The 14,986-nt window shown below is 51.6% G+C and overlaps 1 protein-coding gene and 1 long non-coding RNA gene across 13 annotated transcripts in view; one reads left to right on the plus strand and one right to left on the minus strand.

The window, feature by feature from the left end:
- The first annotated feature begins 3,764 nt into the window (after nt 1-3,764).
- On the plus strand, nt 3,765-13,177 carry LOC123567442 (uncharacterized). The gene is made up of 4 exons (XR_006690369.3): nt 3,765-3,888; nt 10,501-10,612; nt 10,869-10,965; nt 13,048-13,177. It is a non-coding gene; the product is annotated as an uncharacterized lncRNA (long non-coding RNA).
- The window catches only part of SCNN1A (sodium channel epithelial 1 subunit alpha), a 36,094-nt gene continuing 25,740 nt past the window's right edge, over nt 4,633-14,986 (minus strand). For 8 of the 12 annotated variants that reach the window (XM_005569898.4, XM_015430274.3, XM_045364587.2 and 5 more), the window contains 9 exons: nt 13,300-13,403; nt 12,795-12,958; nt 12,274-12,372; nt 11,965-12,082; nt 7,106-7,184; nt 6,940-6,997; nt 6,732-6,787; nt 6,509-6,584; nt 4,633-6,037 (listed from right to left, as the gene is read on the minus strand). In XM_005569898.4, the coding sequence (XP_005569955.1) occupies nt 5,657-6,037; nt 6,509-6,584; nt 6,732-6,787; nt 6,940-6,997; nt 7,106-7,184; nt 11,965-12,082; nt 12,274-12,372; nt 12,795-12,958; nt 13,300-13,403 (1,135 nt within the window). In that variant the 3' untranslated portion in view covers nt 4,633-5,656. Of the gene's footprint in view, nt 6,038-6,508; nt 6,585-6,731; nt 6,788-6,939; nt 6,998-7,105; nt 7,185-9,328; nt 9,405-11,964; nt 12,083-12,273; nt 12,373-12,794; nt 12,959-13,299; nt 13,404-14,102; nt 14,164-14,986 lie in introns of all 12 variants that reach the window. The other 4 variants (XR_012419889.1, XR_012419887.1, XR_012419886.1 and 1 more) reach the window with 2 other exon arrangements.

Consider the following 14,986-nt stretch of genomic DNA (forward strand, 5'->3'; position numbering starts at 1 on the left):
CTTTTTGTAGAGACAGGGTCTTGCCATGTTACGCAGGCTGGTCTTGAACTCCTGGGTCCAAGCGATCTGCCCACCTCAGCCTCCCAAAGATCTAGGATTACAGGTGTGAGCCACCATGCCCGGCCAACCCCCTGGTTTTATAGAGGAGAAAACTGAGGTCCAGAAACCCAGTGTGCCAGGAGGCAGAGCCAACCGAGAACCCCAGACTCCTGACTCCCGGTCCAAGGGCTGTTTTGGCTATGAGACACACGCTGCCACTTTTTCTGTCACTGAGTCAGACCCTACATCCTGACTCTGGTTACTTTATGCCATCCCCACTGATGCAGACATCTCCCAAGAGAATCCTACAACAAAGGTACAGCATTTACCCAACTATCTTCTTCGTACAATGACCTTTCCTACACCTGCCCAAGGGCCTTCAGCTGCTGAGGCAGCTAGAAATGCAGGGAGACAGAGAAGAGGGAGGCCCTAGGGCTTTGGAACTTGAAATCAGAGCTTCTCACCCCTTCTCCCTCTGAAATGACCTGCCAGCCCCAAGTCCACCGTCCCCTGGCTCTTCCTGGCTTCCCCTCTGTGATCCGTAGATGAGAATGGAGCTTCCGTGTCCCTCACTGCTGGGGGAGCTGACTTTACTCCGTCCCATCATCCAGCTTCTGGAGAACTGTAGGGTTGAAAGTGGATTCAGAAAGGAAGCAGCTCACCACCATCACAAAGGTAGACCCCGGGGACAGTAGAAGCGAACCCAAAGCGGAGTTCTTGAAGAAGCAGGGGCCTTAGAATCAAGTGCAAGTTTCCAGTATGAAGCAGTGAGAAGAACCTCAGTCTGCTCATCTAAAAAATGGGAAACTTGCTGGTACCCTTCACAGAACTGGCTTGATGCTTAAATCAAGCATATAAAGTGTTTAGCAAGTGTTTGCCTTATATTAAACATTTAATAATTGGTAGCAATTATTATTATTATTTTTGAAACAGGAGCTTGCTCTGTCACCCAGGCTAAAGTGCAAATGGTGCAATCGTAGCTCACCTAACCTAGAGCTCATGGCCTCAAGTTAGCCTCCCACCTCAGCCTTCCGAGTGGCTAAGACTACCATCGCACACCACTATGCCCAGCTAGTTGTATTATGATTAATAACAACTTCAGAAGGATAAGTGATACAGGGGAGTGTGGTATGGGAGAGGGCGGCAAAAAAAAAAAAAAAAAAAAAAGGCAGAGCGCAGTGGCTCATGCCTGTAATCCCAGCACTTTGGGAGGTTGAGGCGGGCGAATCACAAGGTCAGGAGTTCGAGACCAACCTGACCAACATGGTGAAACCCTGTGTCTACTAAAAATACAAAAATTAGCCAGGCATGGTGGCCCGTGCCTGTAATCCCAGCTACTCATGAGGCTGAGGCAGGAGAATTCCTTGAACCCGGGAGGCAGCGGTTGCAGTGAGCCAAGATCCTGCCACTTTACTCCAGCCTGGCTGACAGAGCGAGACTCTGTATCAAAAAAAGAAACCAACTTCAACGTCCTATTTTTTTTTTTGAAATAGAGTTTCACTCTTGTTGCCCAGGCTGAAGTGCAGTGACACAATCTCGGCTCACTGCAAGCTGCGCCTTCCAGGTTCATGCCATTCTCCTGCCTCAGCCTTCCAAGTAGCTGGGACTATAGGCACCCACCACCACGCCTGGCTAATTTTTTTTTTTTCTTTTTTTGATACAGAGTCTCACTCTGTCACCCAGGCTGGAGTGCAGTGGCACGATCTAGGCTCACTGCCAGCTCCGCCTCCTGGGTTCACGCCATTCTCCTGCCTCAGCTTCCCGAGTAGCTGGGACTACAGGCACCTGTCACCTCCCCTGGCTAATTTTTTGTATTTTTAGTAGAGACGGGGTTTCACCGTGTTAGCCAGGATGGTCTTGATCTCCTGACCTCCTGATCCGCCCGTCTCGACCTCCCAAAGTGCTGGGATTATGGGCTTGAGTCACCGTGCCCGACCTGGCTAAGTGTTTTTTGTATTTTTAGTAGAGACAGGGTTTCACTGTGTTAGCCAGGATGGTCTCTATCTCCTGACCTTGTGATCCACCTGCCTCCACCTCCCAAAGTGCTGGGATTACAGGTGTGAGCCACTGTACCCGACCTTTTTTTCTGATAGAGTTTCGCTCTTGTTGCCCAGGCCGAAGTGCAGTGGCGCAATCTCGGCTCACTACAACCTCCGCCTCCCAGGTTCAAGCAATTCTCCTGCTCAGCCTCCCAAGTAGCTGGGATTATAGGCATGTGCCATCACGCCTGGCTAATTTTTTGTATTTAGGAGAGACGGGGTTTCTCCATGTTAGCTAGGCTAGTCTTGAACTCCTGACTTCAGGTAACACCCACCTCAACCTCCCAAAGTGCTGGGATTACAGGCATGAGCCTCCGCGCCGGGCCTCAATGTCCTATTTTTAATATTAAAAGGTATTTCTAATAGTCTGTGCAAAGTGCCAAAGCCATGACACATAGCCTGCCACAAAAGGAGAATATTGTTCAATATTTAGGATAAATGCTTATTTACTCAATGACTTTACAACTTTGACATATGTTGTATTAAATTTTTCAATAAAATTTTGTTTAGAAAAAAAGAAAAGATGGTGAGAAGTGGGTGGATCTAGGAATATGAAAAGCCAGCACGTTTTGTGGAGGAGTGAGAATGAGACCATCATCCCTCCAGGGATAGAAAAAAATCATGGTCAGAGGAGATGGAGAAACAGGAAAGGGGCAGACTGGGGATGGCAGAATTGGCTGTTTGGGTTTGTAGAGCAAAGGATGAAGAAAACAGCTACAGAGAGCAGTGACCTTCCTCCCCCATGTCACACACATAGGTGCGTGCATGTGCACACACACACACACACACACACACACACAGAGGCACATGCTTAACCCAAAGGGTCACTGAACTCCAAGTCCAGGTGACGTGGGTTCTAGCCCCAGACCTGCCATTCAGACTCCACGTGTCACAGCGTGGCAGGGTGAGTCATAGAAAGGGAGCTGGGTTCATGGCTAGTTCTGTAAGAATTATGAAGTTCAGCAAGTCACATCAACTACTAAGCCTGATAAGGAAAATGAGTCAACTTGAACCCTTTTATCGCTGACAGCTTGATTCCAACTCCTAACCCCAGGGTCCAGGAGTAACCCATAGACAAGCGAATGGAGATAAGGAGACAGCTCCGGGAAAAAAAAAAGCAGGAGGCAAGAGAAGCAGGAGTCTGGGGGAGCTGACTACAGTCATCCGTAATACATCTGGCTGTGTCCGGCAGGTCCTCCCGCCCCAGTCAGAGGAGAGGGTGCTGGGGCCCAGGCGGGCCAAGGCTGAAGCTGAGCGGGCAGACAAGGGCAGTCTGCACCTGAGGGCTCTGACGGAGGAGAATGCTGAAGCAACAGCATTTCCCCTTCATCAGCTCAAGTCTAGGAAAGGGAAGTCAGCAGTCGCCACACCGTATTAGGTCATGACCCTGTCTATCTTCCTATCCCCGTCACCAGCTCCTTCTCCTCCTTCCCCGAGGTCTTCCCCCTTTGGCTCCTCAGAACAGGAAGGCTGCAATTAAGATGAATGAGACTAAGGTGGCAGGGACAGAATCCCCAAAGATGGTGAGAAAGAGTCACTTCCGGATTCCAGGTGTTATGCTGGAGTGGGGGAGAAGCCAGGGTCAGAGAGCTGGAATTCCACTCGCACATCCTTCAGCCCCTCCCTGGAGCTCGGTCTCTCCTCTACTAAAGCTGGGAGGATTCCTTGTGCCCCTCTCTGCAATCATGTACCAATAAGACCACATAAGGCTTTGCATTTCCAGGAGAAACTGGCCTGAGCCTCGTCATCCTCCACCACCACCAGGCAGCTGATGGGAGGCAGGCAGATGACGGTTCATTGCCTCCAGGTGGTAAGTGGGACTCAGCAAATGCGGCGGCAGGGGTGGGGAGGTTAGTGATGATGGTGACTAAAGGAGATAAGGAAAAGGAGGTTCAGACACTGGAGAGGGCAAGTCTCCCCAAACACTGCGAGGTAGGTCCCCTGAAGGGACGGCACCATGTCTTCCCCCTTCCACCCTAACATGGAAGACGCTCATGGGCACACAGCAGACACTCAGCAACGCCCATAGGCACACAGCAGATGCTCAGCAATGACCATGGAGGAATTCACCAGACCGTTTGCCCCTTTTTTTTTTTTTTTTTTTTTTTTTTTTTGAGACGGAGTCTCGCTCTGTCGCCCAGGCTGGAGTGCAGTGGCCGGATCTCAGCTCACTGCAAGCTCCGCCTCCTGGGTTTACGCCATTCTCCTGCCTCAGCCTCCCGAGTAGCTGGGACTACAGGCGCCCGCCACCTCGCCCGGCTAGTTTTTTGTATTTTTAGTAGAGATGGGGTTTCACCATGTTAGCCAGGATGGTCTCGATCTCCTGACCTTGTGATCCACCCGTCTCGGCCTCCCAAAGTGCTGGGATTACAGGCTTGAGCCACCGCGCCCGGCCTCCGTTTGCCCCTCTTAAGACCCTGTGAAGAACGATCACTTTCGTGGTGCAACCAAGGGCCATGGGAGTGTGTACCCTCCCCCAGCCCCATGACCACCCAGAAGCTTGGGTGGTGACTTGTATCCACTCCCTACCCCCATCCAGCTCTCCAGACATTCCTTTATGCAACAAACATTTATTGAGCATCTGCCTACTTGCTTCAAGCAGGATGATGGGCTAGACACGGAGCATACATAAACGGGCAAGACTCAGTCCCTGGCCACAAGGCCCTCACAGTCCAGTTGGGGAGGCAGACACAAACGTACAAGAAAGTATGGTGCAACAGCAACACTCCAGCAGATGTTATAGTGTGCTATGGGAGCCCACGAGAAAGGGGAGTGATCAATTTTTGGGACGACAAGATGTGGCAGAAGCCTTCACAAAAGTAATGGTGTCTGAGCAGGGTTCTGAGGGATGCATAGGAGTTCTCCGGCAGATGGCTGGGGAAGCTTTCAGGCTGAGAAAATATCTTGAGCAGACATGTAGAGGGACGAAAGACACAGGACAGAAGCGCTGGAGCATGGCTCTGTGAGGGCACGGGTATGAGCCTAGAGGAGCCCTGGAGCTGCCTTTACTTATACGGGTCTGCTCTGGCCCTGGCTCTCGGGAGTCAGGGAAGGGGAATTGCCTAAGTAATAAAGGGGGCTTTTGGGTGGGGTTTCCCACCCAAGTTCAAGATGAGGAGCAGACATCTGTGTTAATGGAGAGCAGTGTGGCCAGGTCAGTCAGGGGCTGGCTTCAGCTGTCGCCAGGCAGGAAACGCGTGCATGCCTGTGTGTACCCTTGGTTGTGTTTTGTCCTGGTCATCAGCCATTTCTTAGGAAAGTTCCTTGTCAAAGCTCCAAGTTTGGCTTGGCTGACCCAAGGGAAAAGGAGACTTAGCTGCAGTTGGGTGGGGAAACCAGAGTGTTCAGAGGCAGTACCAAGGGGTACAGAGCCAGAGCCAAGGCACTTCTGGGCAGCTTCATTGGCCACTGTTCTTGGAACAACTTCCTGAGCCCCTTACCCATCTCGCTTCCCCTCCACACATCAAAGGCAGTTTGGGCGGCTCTGAGAGGAAGCCCTGCACATCCTTCAATCTTGCCAAGGGCAGCACCCTCCCACCAGGGGAGCATCTGCCTTGGTGCAAGGAACCTCTCCTCTCTCAGGGCCCCCCCAGAGGATAGGCAGTGGAGCTGGCCCCTGCGGAGCCCCCTGGAGATGGGCAGGGGCCCAGGGTGGCATAGGCAGGGGGAGGGGCTGTCAAGGCTGGGGAGGGAGCAGGGCCTAGCTGGGACAAGTACAGAGATGTGGGGTGGGGGCAGAAGTGGGAAGGCGGGGAGGATGCCTGGGTGGAGGCCACCTCCTGAGCACCCCTGTCCCCTCGGCCTGGAGACCAGTATCGGCTTCGGAACCTTCGGAGCAGCAGGAGGAATGTGATGACCAGCAGGTCAAAGATGAGCTCAGCCATCTCCACCACAGACAGCACTGAGGAGCCGAACCACAGGCTCCACTGGCTGCCCAGGTTGGACAGGAGGGTGACCATCTGTGAGAGAAGAGGTACATTGACGATGGGACAGAGGGTTCTGGATGGACTCTGGCAGAGGAGCCCCCATTCCTCCTCACCAAGCTGTCTCCCTTCATCCCTGAGGACCCCTGAGTCCTGTCGGCCTCTCAGCAGCCCCCTGGGCTCCTTGTCTCTGCTCCTGGCCAGCGTCACCCAGAGAAAACTGGCAACTGGCCCACAGTCAGGGGTAGCTGAAATGGGGGCATGGCTCAAGCGCCTTCACCTCAGCATCTAGCATGCCTATCCCTCCCACCACCCCCAGAGACCTTATGCCCCGGCCGAGCTCCTTCTTCCAACCCTCCTGACCTCTCCCTTGACCCTCTTCTTTGGTCCCCCGCCTTTAAGACCCAGAGCCTTCTGGCCCACAGACAACCTTTTGGTTTCCCCTGACAGCTGCCCTGCTAAGTAAGACCCTCAGAGCATCACAGGCTCCATCCAGGCACGACCTACCGTGACAGAGGGAGACTCAGAATTGGTTTTGTAGTTCAGCTCCTTGAAGAAGATGTTGACTTTGGCCACTCCATTTCTTAGGTGTGGGGCAGAGGGTGGGAAGAAATGGTAGAGGATGAACTTCCTGGACCTTCCTCTAATCAACCATATCGATCCCTCTTCCTAGGTCTATTTTCCCTCCCAAAGATTCCTTTCTTGTGGCTGGGACCAGGGCGGGACTCACCTCTTGTTGTTGATGGTGTAGTTGTTCTGTCGCGATAGCATCTCGAAGACCCATTCCTAGGAAAGAATGGGGCTGTCATCAAGGTCCATACGCTTCAGGCTTACAGGGATAGGTTGTGTCAAACACACCCATACACAAAATACCCAGAGAAGGCCACAGCATTACACAGGCATACACATCCCCCACCCGTCGCTTCCCCACACTCTACCTGGGATGTCACCGAGGGCCATCGTGAGTAACCAGCCGAGAGCTGGTAGCTGGTCACACTGGGGATGGAGAAAGGTGTTCAGTGTTGGGGCAGAGCTCTCCCACTCGAAGGCTTGGCTGGGTAACCTGTATTCTACCCAACCTGCACCCGGGCAAGGGACACTAACCTGCATGGCTTCCGGCACTTGGTGAAACAGCCCAGGTGGTCTGAGGAGAAGTCAGCCTGGAGCTTATAGTAGCAGTAGCCTGTGGGTACAGAGAGATGCCTGTTCTCCTAGGGCACCTCAACTTTCTCTACCCCACACCCAAGAGGTCTCCCAAGATCCCTGGGTACCCACTTTACGAGAGCATTATTTAGCATTATAATGATGTCCTATGAGTGGCAGTACCAAGAAGTACCAAATGTTTAAGAAATTAAGTTGCCGGGCGCGGTGGCTCAAGCCTGTAATCCCAGCACTTTGGGAGGCCGAGACGGGCGGATCACGAGGTCAGGAGATCGAGACCATCCTGGCTAACACGGTGAAACCCCGTCTCTACTAAAAATACAAAAAACTAGCCGGGCGAGGTGGCGGGCGCCTGTAGTCCCAGCTTCTCGGGAGGCTGAGGCAGGAGAATGGCGTAAACCCAGGAGGCGGAGCTTGCAGTGAGCTGAGATCTGGCCACTGCACTCCAGCCCGGGCGACACAGCAAGACTCCATCTCAAAAAAAAAAAAAAAAAAAAAAGAAATTAAGTTAGGCCAGGGACAGTGGCTCAGCTCTTTGGGAGGCTGAGGTGGGAGGGTCGTTTGAGGCCAGGAGTTCAAGGTTGCAAGTGAGCTATGAGTGTGCCTTTGTACTCCAACCCTGGCAACAGAGTGAGACCTTGTCTCTAAAAAAAAATTTTTAAATAAATTAATTTTTTTTCTTTTTTTTAGACAGAGTCTCACTCTGTTGCCCAGGCTAGAGTACAGTGGCATGATCGCGGCTCACTGCAAGTTCCGCCTCCCGGGTTCACGCTATTCTCCTGCCTCAGCCTCCCAAGTAGCTGGGACTACAGGAGCCCACCACTATGCCCGGCTAATTTTTTGTATTTTTAGTAGAGACAGGGTTTCTCTGTGTTAGCCAGGATGGTCTCGATCTCAAGACCTCATGATCCGCCCGCCTTGGCCTCCCAAAGTGCTGGTATTACAGGCGCGAGCCACCACACCCGGCCTAAAAAATAAATTAATAAAGAAAGAAAATAAGCTAAGTCAGGGGAAAAACAAAACAAAACAGGATACACCAGTGTAAGGAAATACACACTATGGACAAAAACTTAAACGCCATAAAGAAAAATGGGAACAATAATTGCATAAGAATAAGGGAACTATGCCACAATAAGATAACACTTCATGCCCATTAAGATGTCTATTATTTAAAAAAAGACAATACGCCAGGTGCGGTGGCTCGTGCCTGTAATACCAACACTATGGGAGGCTGAGGCAGGTGGATCACCTGAGGTCAGGAATTCGAGACCAGCTTGGCCAACATGGTGAAATCCAGTCTCTACTGAAAATACAAAAATTAGCCAGGTGTGGTGGTACACACCTGTAATCCCAGCTACTTGGGAGGCTGAGGCAGGAGAATTATTTGAACCCAGGAGGTGGAGGTTGTAGTGAGCCAAGATCGTGCCACTGCACTCCAGCCTGAGCAACAGAGTGAGAGTCTTCTCAAAAATTAAATTAAATTAAATTTAAATTTAAAAAGATAATAACAAGAACTGGCAGGATATAGAGAAACTGAAAACCTCATATACTGCTGCTAGGGATGTACAATGGTGATGTCACTTTGGAAAACAGCCTGGCAGCTCCTCAGAAAAGGTTAAACATAGATTACCGTATGACCCAGCAATTCCGCTCCTAGGTATATACGCAAAAAAATGGAAAACATGTGTCCACACAAAAACTTGTACACAAATGCTCACAGCAGCATTATTCACAGTAACCAAAAAGTGGCAACACCACAAATGTCCACTAACTGATAAATGGCAACAACACAAAGTGTGGTCTATCCATACAAGGGAGTGTCGTTATTCAGCCATATAAAGGAATGAGGCACTGCTATTGCTACAATATGGATGAAACTTGAAAATATTATGCTAAGTGAAATAAGGCAGACACGAAGGTCACACACTCTAAGATTCCGTCTGTATGAAAGATTCAGAATGGCCGGGCGCGGTGGCTCACACCTGTAATTCCAGCACTTTGGGAGGCCGAGGCAGGTGGATCACCTGAGGTCAGGAGTTCAAGACCAGCCTGATCAATATGGTGAAACCCCCTCTCTACTAAAAAATATAAAAATTAGCCGGGCGTGGTGGCATGCGCCTGTAGTCCCAGGTACTTGGGAGGCTGAGACAGGAGAATTGCTTGAACCTGAGAGGTGGAGGTTGCAGTGAGCCGAGACTGTGCCACTGCACTCCAGTCTGGGCGACAGAGGGAGATTCTGTCTCTGAAAAAAAAAAAAAAAGATTCAGAATAGGCAAATCCATAGAGAAAGAAAGAATCGTGGTTGCCCAAGGGCTGGCAGTGGTGGAAGAGGGGAGGGAAGCTTGGGATTTGCTAATGAGTACAAGGTTTATCTATTTATTTTTTTGAGACAGGGTCTCACTCCATCGCCCAGGCTGGAGTGCAGTGGCCTGATCATGGCTCACTACAGCCTCGACCTCCTGGGCTCAGGTGATTCTCCCACCTCAGCCTCCCAAGTGGCTGGGACTATAGGTGTGCACCACCATGCCCAGCTAATTTTTGTAAAGACAGGGTTTCACCATGTTGCCAAGGTTGGTGTCGAACTCCTGGGCTCAAGTGATCTGCCCACCTTGGCCTCTCAAAATGCTGGGATTACAGGCATGAACCACCATGCCCGGCCTGAGTGAGTACAAGGTTTCTTTTGGGAACACTAAAAATATTCCAAAATTGATGGTGGTGATGATTGCACAACTCTGGGACTATACTGAAAACCTAAAACTAAAAACTAAAATTTGACTAAAATGAAGCTGTACGCTTTAAATGAGTGAATCCTATGGGATATAAATTATGTCAATAAAGCTATTACCAAAAAAAAAAAAAGAATAATGGAACTGCAGATTCCCCTCCTCCCCTATTTCCCAAATTCTAAGTAAGGTTATTTTGTCATTATTGCTACTTTTAGTTCCTCAGTCCGAAGTCCTTCTTCATTTCTGACCCAAATCCCTACCAGGGTTGGAGATCTTTGGAAGAAGGGGAAGCAGCTGGTCCTCTTCTCCGGGGAAGTAAGCCCTAGGAAATGCAGCAGACTGTGTTTTTAGCCTTACTTCCTCTCTCATCCTCACAACTTCTCAGCAATCAATATTGTTATTTTTCACTCACAGATGTGCAAACCCACGACGTAGAAATAATTATTTGAGGGGAGGGAGAAATCCCGGGTGGCATCCCCTCTGTCCCGGTCCTGTATACCCTGGGACATGTCACATCCTCCCCCTGGACCTCAATTTGCTCATCTGAGAAAGGAGGTGAGGCCAGATGGCCTTTGGGTTTCCCCCAGTTCTGATGTGCTACACTCCTCTAAGGTCAGAGAGACAGGAACCAGGAGGCCACGACTGGAAAGTCCAGGCAGAAGAGAACTGCGGAGCCAGCCCAGGGAAGGACAGAAGTGGAAAAGTCACCACAGACAGGAACAAGGTAGGGATGGACGCTGAACTCTGGGGTGAGACAATCCGCTGCCTTTGAGGCCTCCGTGTCTCCAGTGTCCGCTACCATGTCACCTCCCGGGATGGCCCTCGGCCCACCCTGTGGGACAGCTGGGCCCAGGGGAGAGCCCTGGGAGGAGGAACTGCAGGGGGAACAGGCTGGTTGTGCTGGGGAAGAGCATGCACTCCAGGAATGCAAACCCTTGCAGCTTCCATATTTTATTTTTGTGATTTTCTTTCTCTCTCAGCTTCCTGGCACACAACTTCCCTACCAAACAACTCAGCTGTAGTCCAAAGGAAAGAGATTTGTCTACTCCTACACCAGGATAAGGAGGAGATTCCAAGGTGCTTCAAACTTTATTGATTGTGCCCTTGTTCAGGTTAAAAAAAAAAAATCTTAAATAAGCAGGTCCAATATACATATTTGATTTATAAATTACATACCTCTACTGTTGAATGGATACAGTACGTCCATTCTAAAGCACATAAGATGGAAAATGTGAAGGAACGAGACAGACCCATGTAACTTCTAATATTTTCTTCCTGCGCCCCAGGGAAGTGTTGTGTACCCCACCCAGCCCCTCCGGAGCCTGCCCAGCTAAGCACCCTGGGCACTGAGCAGGGAAGCTGCGGGCAGAGCGTGCACGGAAACCTCAGCAGCCAGTGAGGAACGGCTGGAGGTTTTCTCGCACCCTGGGCACTGAGCAGGGAAGCTGCGGGCAGAGTGTGCACGGAAACCTCAGCAGCCAGTGAGGAACGGCTGGAGGTTTTCTCGGGTGCTCTTCTTCCTTCTGCTGCAGGTTGTTTTAAATGGGACAGTTCCTTGACAAACACACAAAGGCCAAAACAGAGACTGCAACACTGAGAGGGAGGAAAGAAACAGAAGAGAGAGGGAGGCCGAGGCGGGCGGATCATGAGGTCAGGCGATCGAGACCATCCTGGCTAACACAGTGAAACCCAGTCTCTACTAAAAATACAAAAAAATTAGCCAGGCGAGGTGGCGGCGCCTGTAGTCCCAGCTACTTGGGAGGCTGAGGCAGAAGAATGGCGTGAACCCGGGAGGCGGAGCTTACAGTGAGCTGAGATTGCACCACTGCACTCCAGCCTGGGTGACAGAGCGAGACTCCGTCTCCAAAAAAAAAAGAGAGGAGAGACTGAGGGTGAGGGAAACTGACAGAGGCAGAGACTAAAGGCTGAAAAACAAGAGCAAGGGAGGACTCATCCCAGCAGGTGGGATGTCATCCCAGCCAGAAGTCATCCCCACAAACAGGGGACTGACAGGAAGAAGCGCCTCAGTGAGTACTGGGGTCAGTAGGGCAGGGCAGGGACTCCCTGGAGTCTCACCCCAGGAACTGTGCTTCCTGTAGTCACAGTACTCCATGTTCTGCGGCCGCGGATAGAAGATGTAGGCACAGCCACACTCCTTGATCATGTTCTCCTGGAAGCAGGAGTGAATACACACCTGGAAGGGAGGAGGGTGGAGAGGAGAGGGGGTTCGGGACTGAACTCAGCAGTTCTCTGCACAGAGCCTCCATCCTCTTTTCACCACCCCCCAGTTTCCCTCTCTCTCTCACACACACAATCCCTCCAGCTTTGCAGGACCAGCCAGGGCAGGCCTGGGAGTGGCTGCCACAGAAGCAGGTTGGGCCTCACCTGCTGCGTGTACTTTGAAGGGTAAAGGTTCTTGACAGGGACATCACTGCCATTCTTGGTGCAGTCGCCATAGTCGCCCCCAAGTCTGTCCAGGGCTTCCTATGAACCCACATACACCAAGAGATCAGAGGACAGAGCAAGTGCCTCCGGGTTCTCTCCCTTCCCTCAGTTCCAGGTTGTATCTCACACCGGCCAGCCCCTCCTACCAGCCTCACCCTCTCAATACATGCCTCTAGCCACCTCATGCCCACCCACTGCTCATTTCAAGGCCACTGGGCCCAGAGCATCCCCAGAAATCCTAAGCATGCCCTGAATGCCTTCTCAGCACTTGTCCCCCAAGGTCCACCCTGCAGGGCCTTACTTCCCAGTGCCAGCCCCTCTGCCCCTCGTTCCTGCTCCTGAAGACCTCCACATGCTCAAGGCCCACCCCACACACTCTCCCTCCGCAGCCTCCCATGCCTTCCCCCTGCCCCTCTGCAATCTGAGGCTCTCCTTCCAGGCCTCCCAGTCAGCATCCTTGCCTTCCTCATGCTGATGGAGGTCTCCACGCCAGGCCGCAAGTTAAAGCCACCATCATCCATAAAGGCAGGTTCATCCTGCCCGTGCACCATTACCCGGGCCCCAGTCACTGTGGACAGCAGGGGAATGAAGTCATTCTGCTCTGTGCGCAGCATCAGGGACAGACCTAGGGGTGCAGAGAGAGCAGAGTTGGCAGAGGCGGGAATCCTGGAGAAGAGTTAGAAGATGGAAATCCACTCTCCTTTCCTTGCCCAGTCTCCAACACTGCAAGAGGAGCAAGTTCAGGAAGACCCGCAAAGGGACCTGGCAACCCATGGGCTGGAATCTGGAGGCAGGAGGAAGACCTGGGACAGGATTCCTCTCATGCCTGGAACGGACTATGTGGCACCTGTTGGGGAGAGAGAGCACAGGGGACCCCTCCCAGCAGTTCTAGGAGGTGAGCTCAAGGTAAGTACACGGGAGTGGCTGAGGCAGAGGGCTCCATGGAGCAAGCGGGGAGTTGCTCACCGTTGTTGACTCCAGGCATGGAAGACATCCAGAGGTTAGAGTTGTTCTTGTCATTGAAAGTATAGCAGTTTCCATACATTGGGTGGTGGAAGTGAGAGTAATTCCTTATCAGGAAAGAGAGAGTAGGGTCAGAGAAGAAAGTGTAGGTGGTCCAGGGAGCAGGGAGATGAGGCAGAGAGAATTCTCCACTCCCTTAAATTCCTACAGGACTTGGGCTTTCAGAGTCGTTTGTTTCCTGATCACCTACCATGTGCTGGCACAATGCTGAGAGCTTTACTCACACTCCCTCAGTCACTCCAACCAACAGCCTGTGAGAGTCTCATCCTCATATCACAGAGGAAGAAGCTAAGGCTCAGAGAGCTCAAACAGCCGGCCCAAGGTCCCATTGCGATAATGAGCCTGGGGGTTCACACCTAGGTCATCTACCTTCTAGCCCAGGCTCCTCTCACCAGGCCATCTAGGCTCACCGGCCTTGACTTCCGTGCTGCCTTGTAACTTCTCTCTTGTTGCACTACAAAGATTCTTGCATGTCCCTAACTGCCCATGTGTCTAAATGTTAGTTCCCCATTGAATCATGAGCTCCTTGATAACAGCAGCCACATCTCATTCATCTCTGTGTCATCTCTAGGTTAGCTGCATAGTTCCTGTCATCTAGGAGATAGAGGAGATGATTAATAAATAGTTGTTGAGTGAGGAATGAACGAATGAATGAATGAATGAAGTGGGGAGGTGGAGGGGAGCAGGGTTAAAGGAGAAAGTGTGAGCAGTGGTGAGCACGGAGCTGAGGGGAGGACGATCAGTACCAAGTGCTTCCGGGCAGCCTCTTGCATCGGCATGTCTCAGAACGGTAGGTCCAAAACTCATCTGTGACAGGTGTGGGGACAGAGAAAATGCAATCACAGAGGCATCACGGCTGCAGTAGGACTGTAATTTCACAGCAAACCACAGGTTCCAGAATAGGGAGCCTGTGTGGGGTAAAGCACAGCACGTGTGCCACACAGCACAGACAGTATCTGTGTTCTGCTACCCTGCCATCTTGGAGCTAATGACGGGAGCAGGGCAAAGAAGGAAAGGGGACTTCGGCCAGTGAGCAGCAGAGGAGGAATAAAGAGAAGAGGGAGAAGAGGCTGGCCAGAGATAAGGAGTGGGGTTCTGGTTGTACGACCTTGAGCAAGTCATTGTTTCTTTTTTTTTTTTTTTTTTTTTTGAGACGGAGTCTCGCTCTGTCGCCCAGGCTGGAGTGCAGTGGCCGGATCTCAGCTCACTTTAAGCTCCGCCTCCCAGATTTACGCCATTCTCCTGCCTCAGCCTCCCGAGTAGCTGGGACTACAGGCGCCCGCCACCTCGCCCAGCTAGTTTTTTGTATTTTTTTAGTAGAGACGGGGTTTCACCGTGTTAGCCAGGATGGTCTCGATCTCCTGACCTTGTGATCCGCCCGTCTCGGCCTCCCAGAGTGCTGGGATTACAGGCTTGAGCCACCGCGCCCGGCCGCAAGTCATTGTTTCTAAGCTTATTCTCCTCCTTTGTAAAATGTAGGATGGTTCTGTGAAATGAGGAGATTGGAACCAGATGATCCGGGATATTCCATTGGCCCTTGAAGAACACAGGCACAGAGGCATGACATACTGGTGCCCATTCTAGGAGGTACTGGGAAGTCAGCACTTCTAGAGCCCAGACTAGATGCAGG

The sequence above is a fragment of the Macaca fascicularis genome, chromosome 11 (genome assembly GCF_037993035.2).
Source record: "Macaca fascicularis isolate 582-1 chromosome 11, T2T-MFA8v1.1".
NCBI classification, from domain to species: domain Eukaryota; kingdom Metazoa; phylum Chordata; class Mammalia; order Primates; family Cercopithecidae; genus Macaca; species Macaca fascicularis.